Raw genomic sequence first — 27,913 nt, 5'->3', positions numbered from 1 at the left:
AAGACCTTTCTTCTGATACTCATCAGTCTATTCTTGTTCTGAGAAATTAAGGCTATTCCATGCGAGATATTGCCAATTGGTACAATGCTGTGTACTACTCCCTTCACAGAACAGCGCAAACTGGCTATAACCAGAATAGAAAGAGGAGTGGGAGGCCCTGGGGCACAACTGAGCAAGAGGACAAGTACATTAGAGTGTCTAGAAGGCCAGCATCCCGGGGTCGCCTCGTCACTGTTGATGTTGAGACTGGTGTTTTGCGGGTACTATTAAATGAAGCTGCCAGTTGAGGACTTGTGAGGCATCTGTTTCTCAAACTAGACACTCTAATTGTCCTCTTGCTCAGTTGTGCCCCGGGGCCTCCCACTCCTCTTTCTCTTCTGGATAGAGCCCGTTTGCACTTGGATTAGCTAACACAATGTGCAGGAGTGATGGTTGCTTATAATGGGCTTTACAATGTCTACACTGTATTTCTGATCAATTATATGTTATTTTAATGGGGGAAAAAATGGGCTTTTCTTTCAAAAACAAGGACATTTCTAAGTTACCCCAAACTTGAACGGTAGCGTATCTTAATAACCTTACCAATGACAGTTGAAATATCAGGTGTTTCCTTAACACCACTCATTACAGCAGCCACGGAAGAGTGTATCCCGTCAAGCTTGTTAAAATTGGCAACAGAAAAAGAGTGTGCTGGTGTAAAAGATATGCTTTGTAACTCCAATGTATCAGCATTCCTTGTTCCGAAGCTAAATGTTCTTACTCCATCCCCTCTCAATGACTGCGCAGGTCCCCTTAAGTCATTACTAGATCTCCCACCACTGAAAACAAATAGATATTGAGGCACACCCTCTGCACGTCTGCCTCCAGCTGAAGCAGTAAAGACAGTGTCTCTCACAAACTGCAGTGCTGTGCCAGTGTTGAGGAGTCTTCCAACTTTGTGCCTCATGGATCTTATTGAATTAAGCACATCATTTTTAGAAGAGTATGAATTCAGATAGAAATTGGGTGTGGCATCACGACTGTACTGAACAAGGGCCACCCGGTCACCATTTTCCTCCACATTAAGACTCTCCACTATTTTCTCTGCAAAGCGGCGAATCCCAGCAAAGCCAGTTCTAGAGTCGTCAGATCCGTCAATGAGAAATACAACATCCTTTTTGTCAGATTCTGAAATGAAAATAAAGAATGGTTGCAGAGAGAAAGGAAATCCACTTTTCTGTAAGGGCATAGAAGCAAGGTCATTGCTAGCATAACCTTATTCTTTTAAGGAGAAACACCTTAGACACACATCTATATTTTCCTCAAAGGACATGTAATAACATAGATAAGATCCTTTACCAGAACACAGAGAACACATGCCACTACAGAAAAATAGAAATGGCTACAGCTTACCAAAATGCATGGTAGGGACAGTTGGCACTAGTTGATGGGATGCTTCTGTTAACAATGACAACAATTCTCCCTGAATTGTGGGAAGGTCTTCGAAATCAGTAATAGAAAGGGCGTAATTAGGTTCATGAGATATCGTTTGTAGTTCAAGGGTGTCGGCATCTCCTGTGCCAATACAAATTGAAATTACTCCCATTTCTTTGAGCTTTGTGACAGGGGTTCTGATATCATCTCTCGATCTTCCACCACTAAGCAGTATCAGTATCTGTGGAACACCTTGCAGGCTTCTACTTCCATTGGAGGCAGTAAAGACATTGCCCCTCACGTACTGGAGAGCTGTTCCAGTATTTAGAGGACTTCCTCCTTTGTGCCTCAGACCTCTTATGGCATCAAGAACAGAATCTTTTTTTGAATGCGTACCCAACTTGAAATTGACCTCTGCTGTGTCACTGTATTGAACCACAGACACATGATCTTTGTTCCCAGCTACATTGAGTTTTTCCACAACTCTCTGAATGAAGTCTTGAATATCTGTAAATCTTCTTCGGGAATCATCAGAACCATCAAGTAAAAATACAATGTCCCTCCTGGTATCATTTGATGCATCTATAAGCATTTACAAAATTGGTTAATAACATTTTGCATATACATTTAGGGAATTCAATAAACTTTTAAATTAAATACATCAATATTATACTAACTGAATTGACTAACTACAGCATAACTGATGATTGCAGTCTTACCTATTAATGTTGTTGGCAAGTTAGTAGCGGTCATTTCAACTCTCTCAACAGCAGATACTACTTGCTGTTGAATGTTTGGGAGATCGTTGTAATGTGTAACAGAGAAAGCATAGCTAGGTTCATATGAAATTGTTTGAAGCTCAAGTATATCGGCATTCCTCATTCCAACCACTATTGCCATGACACCAATTTCTTTCAAGTTTGTAACTGCATTTCTAACATCATCATTGGACCTTCCCCCACTCAATAGAACCAGAATTTGAGGGATGCCCTCTTGGCGTCTGCTTCCGGAGGAGGCAATAAAGACATTGTCCCTGACATACTGGAGAGCTGCCCCAGTGTTGAGGGGTCTCCCTCCTTTGTGCCTCAGGCCTCTTACAGTGTCAACAACATCTTCCTTTGTTGTGTAAGTGTTCAGATAGAATTGGGCCTCTGGTTCTCTGCTGTACTGGACAACAGAGACTCGATCTTTGTTCTCCTCCACAGTGAGTTTCTCCACTAGTCTTTGCACAAAGTCACGCATAGCCTCAAATCCATTTAGAGTTTCATCAGAGCCATCCAGTAAAAAAACAACATCCCGTTGTTTGGATTCAGTTTTATCTAGAGATTCATATGAATAAAATGTCATTTGCAGGTAAAATGATAAAGAAAGATCATGGAAATGTATATTTGTGACTAGAAAGTGATAGCTACATTTTTCACCAGGCATGCTTAAAATAGTATCATGAATGTACTGGGTAAGACATCCAGATATTTTCAGCAAGAAGTTATCAACCTGAAATGTGACAGATTAAATGGCCAATGAAGAGAGGTAGAGAAATAACTCCTTACCTACTACAGTTTGTTGATAAACTCTTGGCTGACGAGGGACCCTTTTTACAAGTGACAAAAGCTGCTGTTCAATACTTTCAAGGCCATCGAACCAAGGGACAGAAAGAGCATAGGAGGGGAAACGAGCTATTATTTGGAGCTCTAATATGTCTGCATTCCTTGTACCAATACAGAATGGTACAATTCTGTTCTGTTTCAAAGCAACAGCAGCACCTCCAACATCATCTTGAGATCTGCCACCACTCAGCAGTATCAGTATCTGAGGGACGCCTTCTTGGCCTCTGCTTCCAGAGGAGGAAGTAAAGACGTTGTCCTTTACATATTGGAGGGCTGCCCCAGTGTTGAGTGGTCTACCCCCTTTGTGCTTTAGGCTTCGAATAGAACTTAGAACACTTTGTTTTTCTGGATATGTGTTCAGTAAGAAATGGGCCTCTGGATTTCGGCTGTACTGGACCACAGAAACTCGATCTTTGTTCTCTCCAACATTGACGTTTTCCACTACTCTTTGAACAAAGCCAAGCATGGCTGGAAATCCACTCCTAGTATCATCAGATCCATCCAAAAGGAACACTATGTCTCTCTGTGCAGCATCTAATTCAACAAAAGAGAACATTGAATGACCTATTTAATAATAATTTAATAATAAAACCATGACAGATACCAGGCCAGGCAGATATACATGCACAAGGACGGCATATCAATAGAATGTAGTAAACACATGGTCAGAAATATTATCCATTATATATATTTGAACTATGATGACTTTCAGGTCATTACATAAGCTCTATAAATATTGCCAAGCCTTGTAACCATGTTCATCAATGCAACAATACAAAGAAATAGGATGTGAAATTAAAGGGATTTAAAAAGGTCTCAAATGACAAAATATTTAAGAACGTTTGTAGATCGAGATTTTCAGTTTTAGGAAAAATATGTCAAGATGTGAAATCAAACACTCCTTCCATGAAGGAAGTGGAATGTGGAACAAGAAAGCGGAGATTTGGAATTTGTATGCCCATAGAAATGTCTTTGCAAAACAGTAACCCTCCCAGCACCATCTCTGATGTTGTGTTTGTATAATTATGAGTAGGTGTATATTGGACAAATTGGACAAAGGCAAGGATCTCCGGCTGTATGGACAAGTTCACCAAAGACGGGTAGGTTGAAAAGAAATCTGAAACAGTAGGCAATCCATCGAAGCCCCTATTGCCTTACATGTTTCATCCCAATGGCAAAATAAAGAACCCCAAGATGTTTCAGATCAGATGCAGCAGCTGTGAAGTCATCATTAGACTCTCCAGCAGTTAACAAAAACAAAATCTGGGGAACCTCTTCCAGATGCCGACTCCCGGACGAGGCAGTGAAAACACTGTCCTTAACAAACTGAAGAGCTGCTCCAGTGTTGCGGGGTCTTCCTCTTTTATGCCTTAGGCTTCTAAAAGGGCAGATGACAGCACTTTTGGTTTTGTGAGCTTTAAGGCGGAAGTATTCCAGAGCATCATCACTGTATTGCGCAACAGGAACTCGAACATTGTCCCCATCAATGTCAAGTTCATTGGCCATTCTTCGTATAAACTCTCTAATGGCAGGCAATCCATTTCTGGAGTCATCTGAACTGTCAAGGAGAAACACTATATCCCTTTTGATGTTCTCTGTATCAAGTAGGTAGTGAAGATAGATAAAAATGGAATACATTGACTAACAAATATATTATAGAAAAGGCATGTAGGCCGTCATTGTAAGTAAGATTTTGTTCTTAACGGACTTGCCTAGTTAAATAAAGGTTGAAAAAAAATGAAAAGGCATGTAAATGTTTAAAAAAAATAAACATTGCTAGGAATGTTTGAAGCTGAATCTGAACACCAGGCATATCAGTGAAAAAATATCACTGACAGAAGAAATTACTGCAAAATTACAGTTGTGGTTAGTTGTCTGTCTCAATACACATTCACATGCATATTTGCAAGGGTGTATGATAATCTGGAGTAGTGTATGGAGGTTTTGGGAGCACTAAACTACTGTTCTGAAAGGTATCATCACAAGCAGAACAACAAGGAATAATCTTTTCAAAAAAAGTTGGTATAGTTTCTCCATACATGGTTGAGGTACGAGATAAAGAGAGAGAACAGAGTGAAATGGGGGAAAATTGTTTTGGTTTAAGAGAATAAAAAGCCAATAAATACTTCAATCATGCAATCAAATACTAGCATCTTTCACCAAAATGCATAACATGCATCGACATAGCAGGAAATACTCTACTGAGACTATGTTTACCAAAGGCTTAGGTATCTATGTATTTACAATGCTTCAACTTCAGCATTGTTCCAAAGATAAAAAATATGGTATATATCTTGTATTTAGCATACTCAGATCCAAGTTGAAGTTCTTACCTACTAAATCAGGAATCCCAGGTGTCACATCAGGAATCCCAGGAGCTACTGATTCTTCGGTGTCTTTCGACAGGCTTTTAAGCGCAGCAACAAGCTGTGGCTGGATTGTGGGAAGCTCAGAGAACTCGGTGACCTGGTATGTGAAACCAGGTTGGAAGGAAATCATTTCCAATTCACGGACATTGGCGTCCCCAACTCCGACCCCCAATGACACAATTTCCAGATCTTTAAGAGCTACAGCAGGACCCTTAACATCATCTCTGGATTTCTTGCTAGTCAAAAGGATCAGAATCTGGGGCACACCTTCCAGTCGTCTACTGCCAGAGGAGGCTGTAAAGACACGGTGTCTTACAAACTGGAGAGCTGCCCCAGTGTTTAGGCTCCTTCCACCCTTGTGCCTCATTTTACTTATGGCATTAATAATGGCATCCTTTGTTTTGTGAGAGTTTAGATAGAAATGGGCCTCTGGTTTGTCAGCGTACTGAACCACAGAAACTCTGTCTCTGTTCTCCTCCACAGATAGTTTACCCACTATACTTTGAATAAAATCTCGCACTGCTGGGAATCCACTCCTTGTGCCATCAGAACCATCCAGCAGGAATACAATATCTCTTTTCACAGCATCAGTATGAACTGAGATAGCATAAGCATGAACCGAGGCTAAGACACAACAAACAAGGCACGTTTAGAAGAAAAATACATCACAGCACAAAGAGCATCATCAACACAGAACATGACAAAAACGTTTGCTTACCTTGGTCCAGAATGACCTTCAACTCTTCCTTGGGAAGGCTCACATAGCTATTGAGCCTTTGTTGTACCATATTGAGCTGGCTGAATTCCTTCACATTGAAAGCAAAGGATGGATTGTGAGAAATGGCCTCGATTTGCTTAGGGTCTGCATCCTTGACACCAACGCCAAATGGTACCACTCCATCGGTCTTTAAAGCGCTAGCAGATTCCTTCACACTATCCTTTGACTTGCCTCCAGTCAATACTATCAAAAACTGGGGGACATTTTGGGCCGCACGGCTACCATGAACCGGGGACAGGATAGTGTCCTTCATGAATTTCAAGGCCATTCCAGTGTTTAGACTGCTTCCACCGGCCAGTCTTAGATCATTAACAGCCCTTAACACTTCAGCCTTATCCTTATATGTATTCAGGTAGAAGTTGGGAGCTGGCCTCTCACTATGTTGGACAACTGAAATCCGAACTCTTTCTTGTCCAATATCAAGAGGCTCAATGACTTTGATGATAAAGTCCCGGATGTAGGGGAAATCTGCTCGGACATTATCCGAGCCGTCAATCAGGAATGCAACATCCCTCTCACCTCCAACAACTGCTGTAAGAAAAGAGTCAATGGCATTACTTTTCAGTTTGTTCTATGTCTTTAATACAATTTTAAATGTTTAAATATTTAATATCCACTGTTAAATCCAAAATGTACTGATAAAAGCTCAAATACAACATAAAGCTTACCAGGTTCCTTGGTTATTTCGATGTCTGTTACTGAGATGTCGGTGTCGCCGACCACAGAAATCAAAGGAGTCATGATCTGTTCAACAACACTTGGTAGGCTAGAAAATCTGCTTTCATGGTAAGCCAAGTTTGGGACGAAAGCGACCGTCTTCAAGTAGGCCTCATCTGCCTGGCCAGCACTGACTGTGAAGGTCAGTACACCCGCCACAGCCACTTTGTCTGCAATCTTTTTAACCTCATCCTGGGATGGGCCTCCAGTGATCAGGAGAAGAACCTGTTGGACACCCTGCCTCTTACGTGACCCAGTCGAGGCCTGGAACATGTTGGTAAGGGCATAATCCATAGCCGCTCCAGTGTTCAAAGCAGATCCTCCCATTAGCCTGAGCTGATCAACTCTAGCCAGCACATCTTGCTTTGTTTTGTGTGTGTTCAGGTAGAATTCGATCTTTGGGTTCTCTGCAAACTGCATAAGCCCAATGCGCACCCTGTCGGGCCGCACGTCTAGCAGGTTTACCACGCCGACAATGAAATCCCGAACATATGGAAGATTGGCACCTCCAATGTAGCTAGAGCCATCCACCATAAAGACGATGTCTCTGACTACTCGCTGGGTCTGCACTGTTGTAATTTCAACCACTGGGGAAAAAACAGGGGAGGAAAAAACCATCATTACATCTATTCTAATATTCAAGTTACAACTATTAGATGTCAATGATTTTGAATAAAGCCCTAGGTGAGGGGAGTTCCTAACTAATCAGTGACCTTAATTGATCAATCAAATACAATGGAGGAGTGAAAAACTGCAGAATCTCGGCCCTCCATGGAATGAGTTTAACACCTGTGCCTTTTGGAGTCTTGGGGTAAGAAAATGCCACCGGACATGTGAGGTATACATTTTATGTAAGAAGCTAGTATAAATCCTAGTAACAATAGGAGAGGAGCATTACCTGGCTCTGTGGGTTCCTCAGTCACCACAACCCCAGATAGAGTGGAGAGGAGAGAGACAATCATCCTTGGGTTGCGAAGCAATATGCGGAAGTCCTTCAGCATGAACACCAAACTCTCATCAATGGCAATCTGCTTCAGCTCCTGCTCATCGGCAGTCTTAGAGCCAGTGGCCAGGGTCAGAACACCCATGCGCTGCAGTGCCTCAGCAGCCTGCCCCACACTGTCACTGGACTTTTTACTGGTCATCAACAGCACCAGCTGGGGCACACCCTGCTGAATACGACTTCCCTTTTCAGCCCTCAGCATGTTGGTCCTCACAAAGTCCAGGGCCACCCCGATGTTCACCACTTGTCCCGGTCTTGGCTTGAGTCTTCCCAGAGCCGCATTCAGGTCCTCCTTGGATCCATATGAGTTCAGGTCTATCTCAAGTCTGGCAGCGTTGCTGAACTGGGCCACACCTACTTGCACTTGGTCCGGTCCGATTGGCATGGTGTCAACAAACCTTTTGATAAACTCTCGAAGAGAGTTGATCGTTGTGGCACCCATAGTGCTGTCAATGAGAAAAATTATGTCCCTTTTTCCCACTTCCAAGGCTGAAAGAGAAAATACAGTAACACATGTTAGAGAAAGCCCTTATAAAAGCGAACTATTATTAGCTAAATAAAGCTAATTGAGCTGTGATACTCCCTTAATAATGGTAGCCTAAGTACAGATGTGATTAATGAATTAATGCCATAGTTAACATGAATGAATGCATTCACAAAGCATGCCATGTTTAAGAAAGGCACACAAAAATGGATTGTAGAATTCATACTGTATTAATAAAGGTGTAACATCTGTGTAAACATAGCTGCACAGCATTCTGGCCATTACAGAATGGTACCATTTTGGAGGTGTTCTATATTAATTTTATGGTGTGCTACCAGTGGTGTAAAGTACTTAAGTAAAACTTATTTGAAGTCGTTTTTTGGGATATCTGTACTTTACTATTCATATTTTTGGCAAATTTATATTTCAAAACAGTCCTAAAGAAAAGAATGTACTTTTTATGCAATAACATTTTCCTTGACACCCAAAAGTAATTTTAAATGGTTAGTACGACAGGAAAATTGTCCAATTCCCTCACTTACCAAAATAAAATCCCCGGTCATCCCTACTGCCTCTGATCTGGTGGACTCACTAAACACAAATGCTCATTTGTAAATTAAATCTGAGTGTTTTTTATTTTACCTTTATTTAACTAGGCAAGTCAGTCAAGAACAAATTCTTATTTTCAATGACGGCCTAGGAACAGTGGGTTAACTGCCTGTTCAGCGGCAGAACGACAGATTTATACCTTGTCAGCTTGGGGGTTTGAACTTGCAACCTTCCGGTTACTAGCCCAACACTCTAACCACTAGGCTACCCTGTTGGAGTGTGCTCCTGGCTATCTGTAAATGTAAAAATAATAAAATAATAATAATAATAATAATAATAATAATAATAATAATAATAATAATAATTGAAATGATTTATAATTTTACTTTTGAAACTTAAGGACATTTTAGCAATTACATTTACTTTTAAAACTTAAGTATATTTAAAACCAAATATTTTTAGACTTTTAGTCAAGTAGTATTTTACTGGGTGACATTCACTTTTACTTGAGTCATTTTCTATTAAGGTCTCTTAACTTTTACTAAAGTATGACAATTGGGTACTTTTTCCACCAGTATATGAAACTAGTTTAGGAGAAGAGTGTAGTTGTGTAATACTAATAAAATGTTATTTCTTCACAGGAAGAGGTGAAAAGATTTGCAGTAGATCTGTACTTTCGCAAAAGTTTTTTAATGTTGACTGTACTATAATGACTCTGTTTACCAAATCTTCATTGAGAGCATTTACCATTTTTGTGTAATGTTTGTTGGTTTGGCAATGCCACCGTCAGACAGAGAAATATGCTGAGATTCAAACAGACAGGCTTGGATGAGGTCAGGCTCCCCATCAAGGCTCACAAAATAATTTTAGACCCAACTCACCCCCTGTACCTGGACTGAACTACTCCATTCTGGGTGTAGGTATAGGGCACCCCCCCCCCACCCCCCAGCAGGAAAAACAGAATTAGACAATAATTTTTGTCAGGTGTCATATCTCTCCTAAAGAGCTCGGACTAATGTTCCTATCCACCCAGTAAGGCCATCAGGGAAGTCTCTTTCATTGGTATACAATATACTGTATGTAACTGTTATGAATTTTGTATTGTCAATTTGTTTTCTACAGTATGTTAACACCACGTTTAACATGTACGTGATACTGCAACAACATTTCCCCATGAGGACAATAAGGTCAGTAAAGTAAAGATCTAGTTAACCGTATACGCAGACATCTACTGTATATCCAAGTGGGACAGCAAGCTTTTCTAACCAGCTACAGTAACTAAACTATACCAAACCTACATTATCATGTTGCTCTTTTGTAGGTCAGCTAGTTTGATTACACATGATCTAAATAGCCAAATTGGCTAAACTGCGGTATTTCAGTATTCAGTTAAAACTACGTTTTGTAATGCTTGTGCACTTGTTTGGTTTGTTTTTTATTATCAATCTGGCTTAAGTTAGAAATCAAGTCAGGATGCTAACCTATCTGTTTTTTGTCATACATTTCATTACAATGCATTGTCCTATTTGTAAAATGTTATCTACCACTATTTCAATATAAAAATGTGATTAATATATTCAATTGAGATAAATAAGGAGTGTACCCTCAAACCCCAAATTTCAAGCACCTGCTGTCTCATAATTACATATATAGCGCAGCCCCCAAAATTACTCTTCTTATCTATCAACATGCAAAAAGTTTGATTGTCTTCTCAGGAATTCAGCCTTCTCTGTGTTGATCTTACCAACCTCCTTTTTCTCACCTCTGAGAAGCAGTTACATTCTGTAGGTTTGATATCTGATTGGAGATTAACTTTACAGTAATGCTATTGGTCAACAACTCAGATTTTGAATCCAAACAACTCAGATGATTGTAAAAGGCTGTTAAATTAATTGTTATTTCGTTCCTGAACATGCTGTGGCGAGATTATTTTTGTTTTTCTTTCTTTCCTCCAATGAACTATTGGCCATGTCACAAGCCATGGTTTCTTTGTCTCTCTTTGTCTCTTTCTCTGATAGTGCTTGGAATAATGCCTTGTACAGAGTCTTGCAAAAGTATTCAGCACCCTTGGAATTTGTTGCCTTACAACTTGGAATTAAAATAGATTTTTTTTTTTTTGGGGGGGGGGGTTGTATCAAAACTTGAGTGTGCATAACTATTCACCCCCCCCCCAAAAAAAGCCAATACTTTGTAGAGCCACCTTTTGCAGAAAGTACAGCTACAAGTCTCTCGGGGTATGTCTCTATAAGCTTGGCATATCTAGCCACTGGGGTTTATGCACATTTTTCAAGGCAAAGCTGCAACAGCTCCTTCAAGTTGGATGGGTTCCTCTGGTGTACAGCGATCTTTAAATCATACCACACATTCTCAATTGGATTGAGGTCTGGGCTTTGACTAGGCCATTCCAAGACATTCAAATGTTTCCCCTTAAACCACTCAAGTGTTGCTTTAGCAGTATGCTTAAGGGTGATTGTCCTGCTGGAAGGTTAACCTCCTTCCCAGTCTCAAATCTCTGGAAGACTGAAACAGGTTTCCCTCACGAATTTCCCTGTATTTAGCACCATCCATCATTCCTTCAATTCTGACTAGTTTCCCAGTCCCTGCCGATGAAAAACATCCACACAGCATGATGCTGCCACCAACATCCTTCACTGTGGAGATGGTTTTCTCGGGGTGATGAGAGGTGTTGGGTTTGCACCAGACATAGCATTTTCCTTGATGGCCAAACAGCTACATTTAGGTCTCATCTGACCAGAGTACATTCTTCCGTATGTGAATCCACTCATTTTGCAAAGTAATTAAATACATTTGTACTTAGAATTCAACTCTCAGACATTTATTTATTGCCTATTACTGTAACTTAACTTTGGTGTTCTTGCAAATTGCTATTTATCTTATGGAGTCGGATAATTAATTTAATTGGTTCATTGCATAGTCTTATTACGATTCATATGTGAGGCATTTATAATAATGTCTACATATTGAGTCTTTAAATGACTATTTGTTGTGTTGCCATTTGTGGCCTTGAGCAAAGCATAAGCAACGGGTAGCTAATGCTCTAAGGCTAACCCTGTGGTGTGTCAGGGGGTTGGGTACTGCGTATACACGTTTCCATTTTACAAATGAACAAACTTAAAAGCTATTCTAAGGGACTTTAATTTTTCTTGAATAATGTTGAATAAAGTGTTATTGCAACGCTTATACAGGTAAGGTGTCATGACAGCATTACGTATACCCCCTTCAAGAATATCAAGGCCAAGAAAATCATCAAGGACCTCAGCCACCCGAGCCACGGTCTGTTCACCCTGCTACCATCTAGAAGGCGGAGATTGTACATATGCATCACAGCTGGGCCCGAGAGTCTGATAAACAGTCATCACGAGCTTGCCTCCACCCAGTACCCTGCCCTGAACCGTAGACACTGTCACTAGCCGGCTACCACCTGGTACTATACCCTGCACCTTGGAGACTGCTGCCCTATGTACATGGGCATTGAACACTGGTCACTGTAATAATGTTTAAATACTGTTTTACCCTCTTTATATGGTATATCTTTTATTCTAGTCATGGCTATTTATATACTGTACATATTTATATTCCGGACTCTGACATTGCTCGTTCTGATATTCCTCGTTCTGATATGTTAATTTGTTGTAATTTGTTGGATTATGTGTGTATTGCTATTGTGTTGCTGCACTGTTGGAGCTAGAAACATAAGCATTTTGCTGCACCTGCGATAACGTCTGCAAAACTGAGTATGCAACCAATACACTTTGATTTGATTTCATGTAAAGTGTTAGCAATTTATTATTCTTAAAGTACCTAAAGTATGCAATCAGCTACAACACACACAAAATAAAAATGTTCCATGAACCCTCAACCCACTCCCACCTTGCATGGAAGTTACCTACCTTCTGTGAATTCATTCAGAACGACAATGGTACCCTGGGCCACCCCGTTAACGTATGGTAGCAGCTGGTCACCCATGCTTGCCACTGCCCTGAAATCGGGGGCCGACAGAACAAAGCTCTTGTCTGTGGCGATAGTCTCCAGCTCGGCGGTGGCCGTTCCGCCGACCACTACGCCAAACGTGATAACGCTTGCTGCCTTAAGAGCCCGGTCACCTGCACTGAAATCGTCATTGGACGGTCCAGCACTGATAACCACCAGAGCTTGGGGCACCCCCTCCTCTGCCCTGCCCCCTGATGCCGGACTCAACAGGCTCTCAGCGACTTTCTCCAAGGCGGCTCCAAGGTTAGCCTCATTGTTGCCTGTGAACTGAATGGCCTTCACTGCATCCAGGACAGCGGCTTTGTTCTCATAGGTATTTAGAAAGAACTGAACCTCGGGGTCCACGCTGTACAGAGCCACGGCCACCCGAATTGTGTCCCTGCCCACATCAAGGCCCTCAATGACTTTCATAGCCAAATCGCGCACACGGGGGAAGTTGGCCGCTCCAACATTCTCAGATCCGTCAATTAAGAGTACAAGGTCAGCTGACTCTTGTGCTTAGAAGGGAGAGAGAGATAAAACAGGGGGAAAAAATGCAACGTGAAAGCATTAAAACAGAGAAAGAGGGAGAAGGATAATGTGCTGGTACATCATTGAATGTAACATTCATGGTGAACACAATCAATCATTAAAAAACATCACAAAAGCACATTATACTGCATGTAGGCTGAACCAAGGAGTGAATACATGTTGACCTTAAGTGATAATGTTTGCAAATTAGTCTGAGGATTACCCCCTAGCTTGCTATATAATACTCCATTAATGTATTTTATTGCAGCATACATTGTTTATGATAATTTTCCAAAATGTTTAGGGCAGTGCGACATCAACAGAACATTACAAAATAGCTTTGAAGCACTGTACTCATTATACACTCATAATACTCATAATTTCATAATACTGTCAAAGGGGTCCGTTTCTCCTTTTTATCTGTCTTATATCAGCTTGGGTTCTGTGATAATGCACCAAAAATGACCTCCTTCAACTCCATTGAGTTCAGCTACCCCATGCAGACTCATGTTACAGACCTCAGATATACTGGGTACCAGTCATGACCCTGTGGCCCATCCTCGATGCTTAAGAGCCTCTACTGTTAATCTAGAGAATAATAAATAACTATTCTATAACATTTGATTGTGCATTGTGCCAAGCTGTTAAATGTTACTTGCTCAGTTGATATCACACTACATTTGCCCTGTCAATATTATACTGGATTAAAACTAGGCTCTGCTGCAAGTCAAGGATGAGTCCAGGCCAGGTTCATTACTGTTCCAAGTGTAGAATATTATGCACATATTTTACACAGTTATGAAGACAGTAACTGATAAAACATAGCCTAAACACACACAACAACAACAAAAAACAAGACACACAAGCAGTGGGTGGATGGTCAGCCATCGTTAAAAGCTGCTCTCCGTGATTTGGGAGGCCATTTGTCACTGCTCTTCATTCACTTTTTCAAAGGTCTACGCCATAAGGGCCTAATATATGGAGGTTTGTTCTCAATGAGGCAAAAGCAGCTACGTGATTTCTGTAGAGCAAAGATCGTGGACTGAAGGTGTTCTAAATGTCTATGCGTGTTAGATGATAGAGAGAAAAAGAGAGAGAGAGAGAGAGACAAAGAAAGAGATTATTGAAGTTAATACCCTGTTACTGTATAATGTGAATAGAGTATTGTCCGCCTGTAACTGTCTGCCACGAATGTTGAATTGTTTGAAGATCCTACTTGTAACTTTTACATAGTCAATGCTGTTGTAGCGAACTAAAATGTCAAACTAATGGTGATTTGTCTTTACCATATAAAAAAGGCACTGGGTATTCCAAATGACTGAGATGGCCTGTTCTCAGTTCATGCACAAGCTTTATAAATTGGTTGATCTGGCTTGTAAGAGGTATAGCAGCCACCAGTGCCATCAAAAGCCCTCTTCTGAAAAGTATTAGCAGTGTCAATCACATGCAAACCTGGGTGGTGATCTTAAAGTATTACAGGCAAATTAAACGTGATGAGAAACAGTGATGTTAATGGGTGCCGGACGGTGGAATGAGGGTTATCGTGTTAAATACCCCTTAATCGTGTTAATACAGGACTCCATCCAGATATGGCCACACATTCGAAGCTGCTTTCTTTTTTATTGATAATGTAGGCATTAGTATGGTAGTGACACAAGCCACTTGTTGGTACCCGTCACATCTCGAGGCACTTATTTGGCTTCGACAACCACAGGGGCATCCCCGGCCTGGGTCACTGCGCCGCACAAGCACACCACCACTAAATCCTGGATTACCCCCCGCAGGGCCAGGAAAGAGTCTACGCTGAACACGTGTGTGTCCTGCAGCGCACGAGCCATCTCCCTGAGTTCCCAGTCCACCGTGTCCTGCACCCCCACTGCAAACACCTTCACACGGGCCAGCCACAGTACCTGCATCTTGGGAGCGACCATCTGTCAAGACCACCACCACATGGGTCACGCCCTCGCCTGCACGGCTGCCCGTGCGGGCCCATGTAGGTGTCGCCTCCCAAGTAGGCTATGGCCCGGATGTGGGCTAGGGCCCCCAGCGGAGATGGGTACATGATCGGCTGGAACTCGGTTCTGGGCGAACCACTCTACTGGACGAGGGCAAACCACCACTCTCATGCAGAGCTTTAACAACACTTTACAGAAACTGTCGGACGTACTGAAAGTTCTCATGTCCCATGATCCAGGACGAATCCACTAGAAAGTATATATCGGCGGCCAGTCCTTGTGCGCAATCTTCAAAAGAAGAAACACGGTTTTGAGGACTCTCACCGAGCTGTGAAAGAGGCCAAGTCCAGTGGTATGACTGCAATCACGACCCTGTTAATGTACCATGTAAAATAGGCTATGAACTGGTGCTAAAATATTAAGGCAGTACACCTTAGCTCACCTCACCTGCCAGAAGGCTATCATAAATGAGGCGGAACTGCGAGGCCAGGGATCCAAAACATGACACAGGACTCTAAGGCTACAGTGACTCCTGAGTAGACCTCATGTTGAGCTTTTCTCATTCAAACCATAAGAAAAGCTCAACATGAGGTCTACTCAGGAATCACTCTACCTTTGACTTTCTGCAGGGAACTAGACAGCTTTGACTTTGTACCCAAACGTTTCTTGTTTCAAGAAAGGGGGAACCTCAACCCATACATATCAATCCAACTCCAGTTTAAAAGCAGTGCTCAGAAATATCATCATTGTCATTCCTATTTTTTTCTTAAATGTCTAACATTTTGGCCAATTGACTAATTTGTGCTGAAAATAACAAGAACCATCCTCAACAGCACTTGCACAGATCCAACAATTTATCCATAACCTGAATAGTCACAGTTACAAATGAGGCTTCCAGGTGCTACTAAGATCAATGGGTATGTGAAGTGTTAGGGGCCTAAGACAGGGCAACACAAGTTAAACTGAGAATAGAAACCTAGCCAAACTTACCTTCCTCTTGAGCGTCAAGTTTGGGCAGAAGTCCTGCAAAAAGTACGCCCAGAAGAGCGCACAGCGCTAACATCCGGTGTTTCCTCATCTTCTACCCAACACCAAAAGTAACACCTGCAAATGAAATAGAACAGGAAGTGTCATGGAAGGTTGGTGTTCTTTTCAGCATCACAGCAGGTAACAGTCTCTATGGCAGGTATAATTGGAAAAAAATACATCATAGTAGGTAAAGTAATAGAAGACTTGAATGTTGCATTTTTGTGAAGTAGTCCTAAGTGTGTCAGTTTCCCTTTAACATTGCCATCATCAATGCTTTATAATCCGAGTATTAATTATTTAAGAACAATACAACATAATAATCCATCAACATCGTAAAATGAGCAAATATTTCAAAATAGAAAAACTTACAAGACTGAGTTTTTGTCATTCTGACAGGGACATTATGAAGCTCTGTGAATACCTAGTGGAACCCTACATTAAGTTGTTGCTTTTGGTTGCCTCCCTGTTCCACGGTCATCCCACAGTGAAAGCAGATACCTAATGTCATCAACATATTTACAGTTATGTTTTACTCTTCAACACACCATTTGGAGAAAAAAAGACCTCATACCACCATCACATGGAACTATGTGTAGAAATATGGGATCCACTGCTACCATGACGTCGGCTTGGACTAGCCAATCCTGCAAAGCTGTCTAAGAAAGGGGTTTTCAATGCATTTCTCCCTTATCCACATCAACAACAGGCACTTGCCAGGAAATTCCTCCAGTTAAGGGTTCAAAACAACAGCCACACTCCGGTTAGTTTATGTCTCTCTTAGAGTGCTATCATTGGTGGCTCATTTCTGTCTGTCCAAATAAGTAGCAGCGTAGGTGATATTGAGCTTGAACTGGAGCTAGAACTTGGACTTGTAGAGCCTAATGGCATGATCAAAACCACCTATTCAAACAGCCAGTCTACATTGCTAATTATCTACTGTTGGCGAGGAGCATATTTTCCATCTTATAAAAGTTGTGTTCTTAGGAAGGTTGTTGGACTGGAGAGTCCAGTTTCACGGTGAGGTTTGTGTGTTCTATATTTAGTCCAGCTTCCCCTTATTGTGATGTTAAGTGTCGTCGAGGGAAATTAAAAAGTCCAGAGAAAGATCAAGCAGACAAACGTTGTTCCAATCAAATGTTCATAGGACAGAGTGTGTGCAACAGTTGTGGATTGTTTTGCCAAAGTAAGATGAAGGCCAAACCCAGAGAGAGTTTCAAATAGACTACACAATAAAGCCTTGTTCACATTGGCAGTTTGAAGTGACTCATTCCATTTTTTTGCAAACTCAAATAGAATTTCTTATTTTTCCTGCAGTCTGAACAGCCATAAAGCATATGGAATCGGATATTCCAAGCCACAATTCAAAACATGAACATTGGTTCCTACCCTGTCATAACTCCTACCTGGCTTTTTCATCTGTTGTCATGCCAAACAACGCCAACCATAGAATTTGAATAATCATTCTATACTATGACTTCCTATATCGCAAATCAAATCACAATACGATTTGTTGTCCATATCATGCAGCCCGACTAACAACCTAATAACTTTACCAGTATATGCAAACATTTGGTGGCACAGAAATAAAGGAAAAGTGGTATCTTCTCATGGGGAATAAGTATGATTCATATAGACCAAATGTAGGCTATACATAATAAAAACATATATACACATTTTATGTGTGCTCCTAACTTTAACTTAGGTGCACCAGTGCTACCAATTAAATGTTTAATTTAGAGCCCCAAAAACAGATATAGTATGCCATGACTGAAGGACATACGCCAAATTGGCTGAGCTCAGGAATTTATTTGATCTCTGAAAATGTTTACAAAAACAGTAATCAAATGCCTTGTACGCTGCTTACCAAGCTGAGATTCAGTGTCTCAAACAAGTCGCGCACGCACACGCACATGCACGCACGCACACACACACACACACACACACACACACACACACACACACACACACACACACACACACACACACACACACACACACACACACACACACACACACACACACACACACACACACACACACACACACACACACACACATATACACACACACACCAGTGCAGCATCACTAGATCCCCATAAAGTAGTGGGTAACTTGCCGGAGCACTTCCCCGTTAGGGTCCCATATTAGCACCATTTACACAGAGCTGCTGTTGTAGACCCATTAATGTACACAGAGTTCAAATGTAATAGTAAGCCTGCATAGATACTGTATGGTGGAAACCTTAGCACACCCAATAGGTATTCTAAACTATGGAATTTCTGTTGATAATGTCATGCTGCGGACATTTCTGTGCAGAAAGAGCTAAATACAGCACCATGTGCTGACTTTGCTGTTTTCTGTGTGACACAATGCCCAACCTCAGCTCTCTTTCACTTTAAAATCCCACCGTAAACCCACATTTACAATTCCAACTGGCAACTGAGCTGTTCTTGCATAGACAAATAAACGCTGTCACCAAAGGAAAGGGGACAAAAAATGTAATATCTTTGGCAGGCATACATGGCCCATGACTGGGAAGGTATCCACTATTAACATAATGATGAAGGTGAGTGCAGCCATATGCCCATAGTTGAGCCCCAGGGGAGTTCATTTTACGATCTAAGTGCACTCACACAGTGCTCTGGCAGCTACTCCAGCCAAATCACAGCGGAGGGCAGCTCAATGACGCACAGATTATGGTGAGGAAAGTGTGTGTGATGATATAAAGAACTATTGAAAGTTAATGGAGAAGAAGGAAACATTGGGAAGTTACACGCTAATGGGTAAAATTCAGGTACAGTATAATGGGATCAAATGTGACATGTTTTCCTCACCCTCAGATCTATTCACATAAATAAGTAATTTAAAAAGTAACTTTCATTTTCTCTGCTTAGTTATAGTGAAACACGTCAATTCAGGTCTTTATTTTGCCAGTTCGTTGCAACAGCCTGGTCTTATAGAATATATGTAATATAGTAAATTATTTTTATTATTATTATTTTTTTTAACCTTTATTTAACTGAGCAATGTAAATCACCCCCTATGATATGTTCTGTTTGGTATGGTTACATAAGAGAGAATGTTATTAATTTATTGGTCTCAATGTATATATACTGAACAAAAAATATGAATGCAATATGTAAAGTGTTGGTCTCATGTTTCATGAACTGAAATAAAAGATCCCAGAATTTTTCTATACGAACAAAAAGCTTATTTCTAAAAAATGTGCTGCACAAATTTGTTTACGTCCCTGTTAATGAGCCTTCTTCCTTAATAATAATACATCTACCTGACAGGTGTGACATATCAAGAAGCTAATGAAACAGCATGATCATTACACAGGTGCACCTTGTGCTGGGGGCAATAAAGGCCATTCTAAAATGTACAGTTTGTCAAACAACACAGATGTCTCAAGTTTTAAGGGTGCAATAGACATGCTGACTGCAGTAATATCCACCAGAATTGTTGGCAGAGAATTTCATGTTTATTTCTACCATAAGCTGCCTCCAATGTCATTTTAGAACATGTTGATAATACGTCAAACCGGTCACACAACTGCAGACCACGTGTGAACAACACCAGCCCAACCACCTGGAAAGATGATGAACCTGAGGAGTATTTCTGTCTGTAACGAACTCCTTTTGTGGGGAAAAAACTGACTGGGCCTGGCTCCCCAGTGGGTGGGTCTGACTCCCAAGTGGCCCTCCCAGGCCCACCCATGACTGCACCCCTGCCCAGCCATGTGAAATCCATAAAATAGGGCCTAATGAATTAATTTCAATTGACTGAATTCCTTATATGAACTATAACTCAGTAAAATTGTTTAAATTGTTGTATGTTGCAATTATATTTTTGTTCGGTTTAGTAAATCTAACTCTTTTGGCCGTGAGCGTTTAAACTCTACCAATTGAAATTGTGATTGTGATGTGACCCTGAGAACCCTCTACGACATCTCAAGGGAGGGGTTCGGTATAAAATACACTCCCTTCTAGATGTCCTGGATGGTACCATCTCAAGGCTTACTATAAAAGCAGTTGACAGCGAGCCTTATTTTTTTTATTTTATTCAAGGCATACTTAACCAGAATGGCTACCACAGCATTATGCAGCGAATCCGACATTCAATCTGGTTGCACTTATTGAGACTATCATTTGTTTTTTAACAGGACAATGACCCAACAAACCTCCAGGCTGTGTAAGGGCTATTTGACCAAGAAGGAGAGTGATGGAGTGCTACATCAGATGAGCTGGCCTCCACAATCACAATCACTAATTGAGATGGTTTGGGATGAGTTGGACCACAGAGTGAAGGAAAAGCAGCCAACAAGTGCTCAGCATATGTGGGAACTCCTTCAAGACTGTTGGAAAAGCATTCCATTGTGAAGCTCAATGAGAGAATGCCAGGAGTGTGCAAAGCTGTCTTCCAGGCAAAGGGTAGCTACTTTGAAGGATCTCAAATCTAAAATATATTTTGATTTGTTTAGCACTTTTTTGGTTACTGCATGATTCCATATGTATTATTTCCTAGTTTTTATGTCTTCACTATTATTCTACAATGTAGAAAATAGTAAAAATAAAGAAAAACCCTGGAATGAGTAGGTGTGTCCAAACATTTGAAATATACTTTATATACAGTGGATTGCGAAACTATTCACCCCCATTTTTCTTATTTTGTTGCCTTACAACCTGTAATTAAAATGTATTTGGGGGGGTTGTATCATTCGATTTACACAAAATACCTACCATTTTGAGATGCAAAATATTTTTTATTGTGAAACAAACAAGACATAAGACAAAACAACTGCAAACTTGAGTGTGCATACCCCCCTACCCCCCCCCCCCCTCCCCCAAAGTCAATACTTTGTAGAGCCACCTTTTGATGCATTTACAGCTGCAAGTCTCTTGGGATATGTCTCTATAAGTTTGGCACATCTAGCCACTGGAATTGTTAAACGTTTCCCTTTAAACCACTTGATTGTTGCTTTAGCAGTATGCTTAGGGTCATTGTCCTGCTGGAAGGTGAACCTTCGTCCCAGTCTCAAATCTCTGGAAGACTGAAACAGGTTTCCCTCAAGAATTTCCCTGTATTTATCGCCATCCATCATTCCTTCAATTCTGACCAGTTTCCCAGTCCCTGCTGATGAAAAACATCCCCACAGCATGATTCTGCCACCACCATGCTTCAATGTGGGGATGGTATTCTCGGGGTGAGTGGAGGTGGGTTTGTGCCAGACCTAGCATTTTCCTTGATGTCCAAAAAGCTCAATTTTAGTCTCATCTGACCAGAGTACCTTCTTCCATATGTTTGGGGAGTCTCCCACATGCCTTTTGGCAAACACCATACGTGTTAGCTTATTTTTTATTTTCAAGGAATACTTGTCCCTCCCCACGTTTTGACAACTGAATGGGAACTTGCCTGCCTGCACGCCCATTTGATCGATGCCAAATACATTTGATTTACTGTACAACTAAGAGATATGCTAACTGTAACAGTCATTCAAGTCCAGCAAAACTAGTAAGCGAAGTGATTCACGTTTCTTGCTAGCTAACCAAATGACACCAGCATCTCTAGCTGTAGCCACAGAAAAACGATATGGGGAAAAAAGTCAGACAGAAGCTAAAAAGCTAAAAATCCCCCCAGAAGCTAGCTAGCTAGCTAACATTAGCCCCTGTATTTTTAGCATGCTAAATAAGTGGCTACACGTATAGATAAGCTAGCCTATTACTTAGTGACATTATGACTCACTTGTGATAATTGCCATTGCTAGTTTGATTGTTTTGACATTCCCAGTTGACATTCCCAGTTTTGTCCAAAATATTGCGTAATTGAAACTGAAACACTGCATCCCAAATGGCTGTAAGAAGCAAACAATGTTCCAGGCCAGCTGTGAGGTACAACCTGATAGCAATATTTGTTGGACTACAAAGAAATGTATTGGTGATTGACAGTGCATTCGTATTTGTATTCAGTATTCAGACCCCTTGACCTTTTCCACATTTTGTTATATTACAGCCTTATTCTAAAACAGATTTTTTTTAATCTCATCAATCTACACACAATACCCCAAAATGACAAAGCAAAAACAGGATTTTAGATTTTTTTTGCAAATGTAGATATTTTTTAACTGAAATATTACATTTACATAAGTATTCAGACCCTTTATTCAGTACTTTGTTGAAGCACCTTTGGCAGCGATATTAGCCTTGAGTCTTGGCACACCTGTATTTGGGGAGTTACTTCCATTCTTCTCTGCAGATCCTTTCAAGCTCTCTCAGGTTGGATAGGAAGCGTCACTGCACAGCTATTTTCAGGTCTCTCCATAGATGTTCGAATGGGTTCAAGTCCGGGCTCTGGCTGGGCCACTCGTGGACTTTCAGAGACTTGTCCCGAAGCCACTTCTGCATGGTCTTCGATGTATGCTTAGGGTCATTGTCCTATTGGAAGGTGAATCTTTACCCCAATCTGAGGTCCTGAGTGCTTTGGAGCAGGTTTTCATCAAGGATCTTCCTGTACTTTGCTACGTTCATCTTTCCTTGATCCTGACTAGTCTCCCAGTCCCCACAGCATGATGCAGCCACCACCATGCTTCACCATAGGGAAGGTGCCAGGTTTTCTCCAGATGAGGTGCTTGGCATTCAGGCCAAAGAGTTCAATCTTTCATAAGACCAGAGAATATTGTTTCTCATAGTCTGAGAGTACTTCAGGTTACATTTGTCAAACTGTCATGTGCCTTTTACTGAGGAGTGACTTCCGTCTGACTACATTATCATTAGGCCTGATTGGTAGAGTGCTGCATAGATGGTTGTCCTTCTGGAAGGTTCTCCCATCTCCACAGAGGAACTCTGGAGCTGAACTACTTGAACTACTTGACCCAAATATATTCAAATAATGCATTATATCTCATTGAATGCGATGTATTCACTTAGGCATCATGTCTCTGACGGTCATCTCTAGGCGTTTATATTGTGACACATATCTTCCCCCCCATTGTCACGGTCTTCCTCCTCTTCATCTGAAAATGAGAGGCGAGAAGGATCGGAGGACCAAAATGTGGCGTCGTTTGTGTTCATCTTCATTTTTAATAAAGAAAACACTGAACACTGAAACACACTATACAAAAACAATAAACAAAATAATGACCGTGAAGTTAATGAGAACTGTGCTGACACAAGCAATCAACATAGACAATCACCCACAAACAAACAGTGAAACCCAGGCTACCTAAGTATGATTCTCCATCAGAGACAACTAATGACACATGCCTCTGATTGAGAACCATACTAGGCCGAAACATACAAATCCCAAAATCATAGAAAAACAAACATAGACTGCCCACCCCAACTCACGCCCTGACCATACAAAATAGACAACGGAAATAAAGGTCAGAACGTGACACCCATTTGAATACAATGTATTAACTTAAGTATCATGATCTGTCGGTTTCAAGATTGTGACACTGATCTTCCCCATTAAATGCAATATATTCACATGAACTTCATGTTTCTTGAATAATATATTTTTGCAAACATATCAGATTGACGCTTTTCAATGATATCATGTTGGCCGACACTAAACAGATCCAATAAACAAAGACATTAAACACACAAACCCCTGGTGTAGGCCTTCACTGTAAATAAGAATTTGTTATTAACTAACTTGACTAGATAAATAAAGGTTACATTTAAAATAAATTAGACAAGAACAGCTCAAGTACAGAACTGCATCAAGATAAGATAAGATAAGTCCTGTGTGGCTCAGTCGGTAGAGCATGGCGCTTAAATATGTAAAAGTAGTGGCCCCAGCCGACTTGTAAGTCGCTTTGGACAAAAGCGTCTGCTAAATGGGATATATATATAATTTTAAAATGGCACACGTAGCCTGGAACAACAATCTATAGTTCATCTAGACATTCATCATTCAAAAGAGTAATGGCATCAGTTGAAGTGAATCATGAAGTCGTGGCGCAAATTTTCATTCTGAAATAAATTACCTTGGGGACAACTCTTTCAGGTGGGCCTTATAAAATGACCGCAAAACCCCCCAAAGGTCTATGTGCTGCAGTGTCTAAAAACAGTGACTTTGCTGGAGAGCATAGAGCAATAAAGCTTAGCTAGGCTGATTCACAAAACAACTCCTTCACTGCAAATTTTCCTAATGCTGCTCTGCTGGTGTCTTATGATAAGAGCTTCCCTAAAAGCCTGGCTGTGGGAGTACAACTGTGATGGCAGTACATTTTCTGGAGTGAAATGGGAATGATTGAGCACACACAAAAATACTCATTTATAATTTCACTCTTGAGGGTGAGGGTAAAGGTTAATGATGCACACCTGGTTTTCCCTGACTCTGGATTTCATATTGAAGGACCAAACTCCCACAGTCCATCTGGCCGGGGGTGCAGAAAATGCTCTCTCGTCACACTTTCCACTCTCCCATTCGCTCCAGAGGGTGTGGTTTATAGCTGAGACCGAGCTGAAAACATCGCTACACTCAACCACGACCGATTGGTGGTGCTCAAACGCCAATGTAGGGACACACTTAGCACGCTGGAATCATAAGTCTATGTCGAGCCATTTCTATCACTCAGGAACATATTTATTTCAACAAACAGCTACTGGGGGCCACTTGTGTTATGCTAAAATGTCAGAGGTCAGAAGGTGAATTCACCAATTTGTAAGTCGCTCTGGATAAGAGCGTCTGCTAAATTACTTAAATGTAAATGTAAAAGCCCAAATGCTAAAAAGACAACATGCGCATTAACATCAACAATTAAGGAACAAGTGACTCTGGGACACATTGACATGAGCTTTTTGAAGAACACACATTTCAGTCCATGCTGCTGTTTTGATGTGCCTGTAGAAAAGGTGAAGCCTTAAATGAAATCACAGGTGTCAAACGCATTCATAGGTGGGCAGGGCGGCTGCAGGTTTTTGCTTCTCCCTTGAACTTGATTTATTACTTAAGGTCACTAATTAGTAAGGAACTCCCCATACCTGTTTGTCTAATTGAAAAGAAAAACTTGCAGACACCTGGGCCTCCATAGAATGAGTTTGACCCCCCTGCCTTAAATTAATGCTACATCGGAATTAATACAAAAACCTGTGCACCACATGTCTGTGGAGGAGAGTGCGACTGCACCACTTTGTGGAATGCAGTACCTTATATGTTCACAACTCTGGTCAGATACATTTTCTCCACTTGGAACTCACTTTGATCCTGGCAGAGTTTCCACAGTGAGCAAACTACCCTCACATCCCAACTAATTTAAAACAAGCACTCAATGCAGAGTTGCAGAGATCATGTACTTTAGATGCAGAAGTGCAGCTTTTTCTGATCCAGTAAAGATAGAGAGCAGACACACACCTTGTCATTTCTTTGTACTGCTCTCCACATGTCCTGTGGCATTGCATCGCTAAAGCACTCCTACTTCCCCCCCACTGTAACTATGTCTCACCTCTAACTCTTCCACTCCTCTCGCCTTCTAAGTATAGGTATCACTCTGCCTTCAAACACTTGGTGTCTGATATTTATGAGCTTAAAGGTAACATGTCAGAAGAAAACTATGATTATGGGCTTGCATGCTCACATTTATGAGATGCCATACCATGGTCAGTTTCAGACACACACAAGTCAAATTTAATGCTTGAAAATATGCAAAGAAATGAGAACAAAAATAACATATAAAGTGTTCTTGATCCATTGTGCAAAAACTAGCAAAAACATGCTCTCACCAGAAAACAACAACTCCCAACTTTCACTACTTTAGAAAAGTCACTTTTAAAACAGTCCGAGAGAGTTTAACACTTACCCTGAGCTGAACTATCTTTATTCCACAGTCTTTGGTAAAACAAATTCTGCAAAATGACAAAGGCCTTTAGGTCATTATCCTCCAGGTATTCCCCCTCTGTGCAGCTGGCTTCTCCAGCTCCTCCCGAAGGAAGGCAGATGAGCAAGGTGGAGATGGGGATGATTGCAGAGGATCCGCTGTTATTGGGAACAATGGCACACAATGAAACGAAGCACTCAGAGACAGACTGCCACCCTCTCGATCGCTCTGCAGAGGATCTGTGGCTCTGACTAAGGCTGAGACGGGACAAACTCCCAAGCTTCTGGAGCACTGCCACTCCTCTTTTCCTCCTCCCACGTTCTCCAAAGAGGGGAAAAAGGGAAATATTGTGGGGGGGGGGGGTGTCTTAAATGAAAACCAGATGCACAGCCCTGTTTGGTCTGGATGGAAGCAGTGGGGAATATGATGTCACAAACCTGGAGTGAGATTCTCTTCTCACCTCCCTCCTTCCGCTTCTTCCTCCGTCTCTAAAGGACCCTTATTGGATAATCTGGCTATTCAGAGATCTGGATATTTGTTTCAAAAGGTAAAAACAACAACACATAAACAGCGTGAGAGTTATCACTCTTTACTCTGTTTTTGTTCACGATGTCACAGTTGAGTGAAGTCTGCAAGCAGTTTCAGATAAGTAACTGGCATGTGGTGGTCAGTGGTAGAAAAAAGTAAAAATCATTTAAAATTCCTTCTATTAAGCAAACAAGATGGAACAATTTTCTAGGTTTTTATTTGTTTGTGATAGCCAGGGGTACACTCCAACACTCAGACATGATTTGCAAACAAAGCATTTGTTGTTTAGTGAGTCTGCCAGATCAGATCAGAGGCAGTAGGGATGACCAGGGATGTTCTCTTAAGTGTGTGAATTGGACCAATTTCCTGTCCTGCTAAGCATTCAAAATGTATGGAGTAAAAAGTATGATATTTTCTTTAGGAATGTAGTGAAGTAAAAGTTTTCGAAAATGTGGTCGACCGGCTTGATTCGGTCTGGTAGTAAAATTTGAAATTGTGTTTTTTTACAATGCATAAAAGTAGAGACCCAGAGATAGAAAATGGGATACCAACCTACACTTGAGGAACAATGGGAAAGTAATTATCCTTGAAGGTTGATAAAATTGTAACGCCACTTTTGAGAAAATAGCCCTTGAATTTTTTGGTACACCTACTGGAGAGCTCTTCAATTTTCTGCATGTTTTCTTATTTTGTATAATGTTACATTTTTTTTAATAAACTCAGTCCCTGAACTTGCTTCCAGACTCTCAGCGCACTCGTTACAATCAGGCTGTTGATTGTGGCCTGCGCAATGGTTTCCCACACCTCTTCAATGGCTGTGCGATATTGTTCGATATTGGCGGAATCAAGAAAACGCTGCCATACAGGTCGATATGGAGCATCCCAGACATGCTCAATGGATGACATGTCTGGTGAGTGGCAGGCCATGGAAGAACTGGGACATTTTCAGCTTCCAGGAATTGTGTACAAATCCTTGCGACATGGGGCCCAACTTTACATGTTGGGTTTATATTTTTGATCTGTCTAGATACAGTGGCCCTACATTTCAAACAGCTGTAGGCTAACTACGTTTTCACTCAGCGTTGTGCAAGCTTTTCACTTCAGATTTAATAGTTGTAGTTAATAAACATGCATCCT

General features: G+C 41.1%; 1 protein-coding gene across 1 annotated transcript; it reads right to left on the bottom strand.

The window, feature by feature from the left end:
- Positions 1-942: 942 nt before the first annotated feature.
- LOC135519623 (collagen alpha-3(VI) chain) lies at positions 943-26,467 on the bottom strand. Its single transcript, XM_064944863.1, is given in 13 exon segments — positions 943-950; positions 1,048-1,167; positions 5,354-5,986; positions 6,108-6,695; positions 6,836-7,471; positions 7,783-8,376; positions 12,832-13,428; positions 15,114-15,355; positions 15,357-15,428; positions 15,430-15,556; positions 15,559-15,684; positions 16,387-16,500; positions 26,231-26,467. Coding segments are annotated over 12 exon segments (3,831 nt in total). The 5' UTR covers positions 16,475-16,500; positions 26,231-26,467.
- Positions 26,468-27,913: the final 1,446 nt, after the last annotated feature.

This window comes from Oncorhynchus masou, chromosome 29 (genome assembly GCF_036934945.1).
Source record: "Oncorhynchus masou masou isolate Uvic2021 chromosome 29, UVic_Omas_1.1, whole genome shotgun sequence".
In the NCBI taxonomy this organism is placed as follows: domain Eukaryota; kingdom Metazoa; phylum Chordata; class Actinopteri; order Salmoniformes; family Salmonidae; genus Oncorhynchus; species Oncorhynchus masou.
Note: the sequence above shows the minus strand (reverse complement) of the source record. Positions and strands in the feature narration are given on the sequence as shown.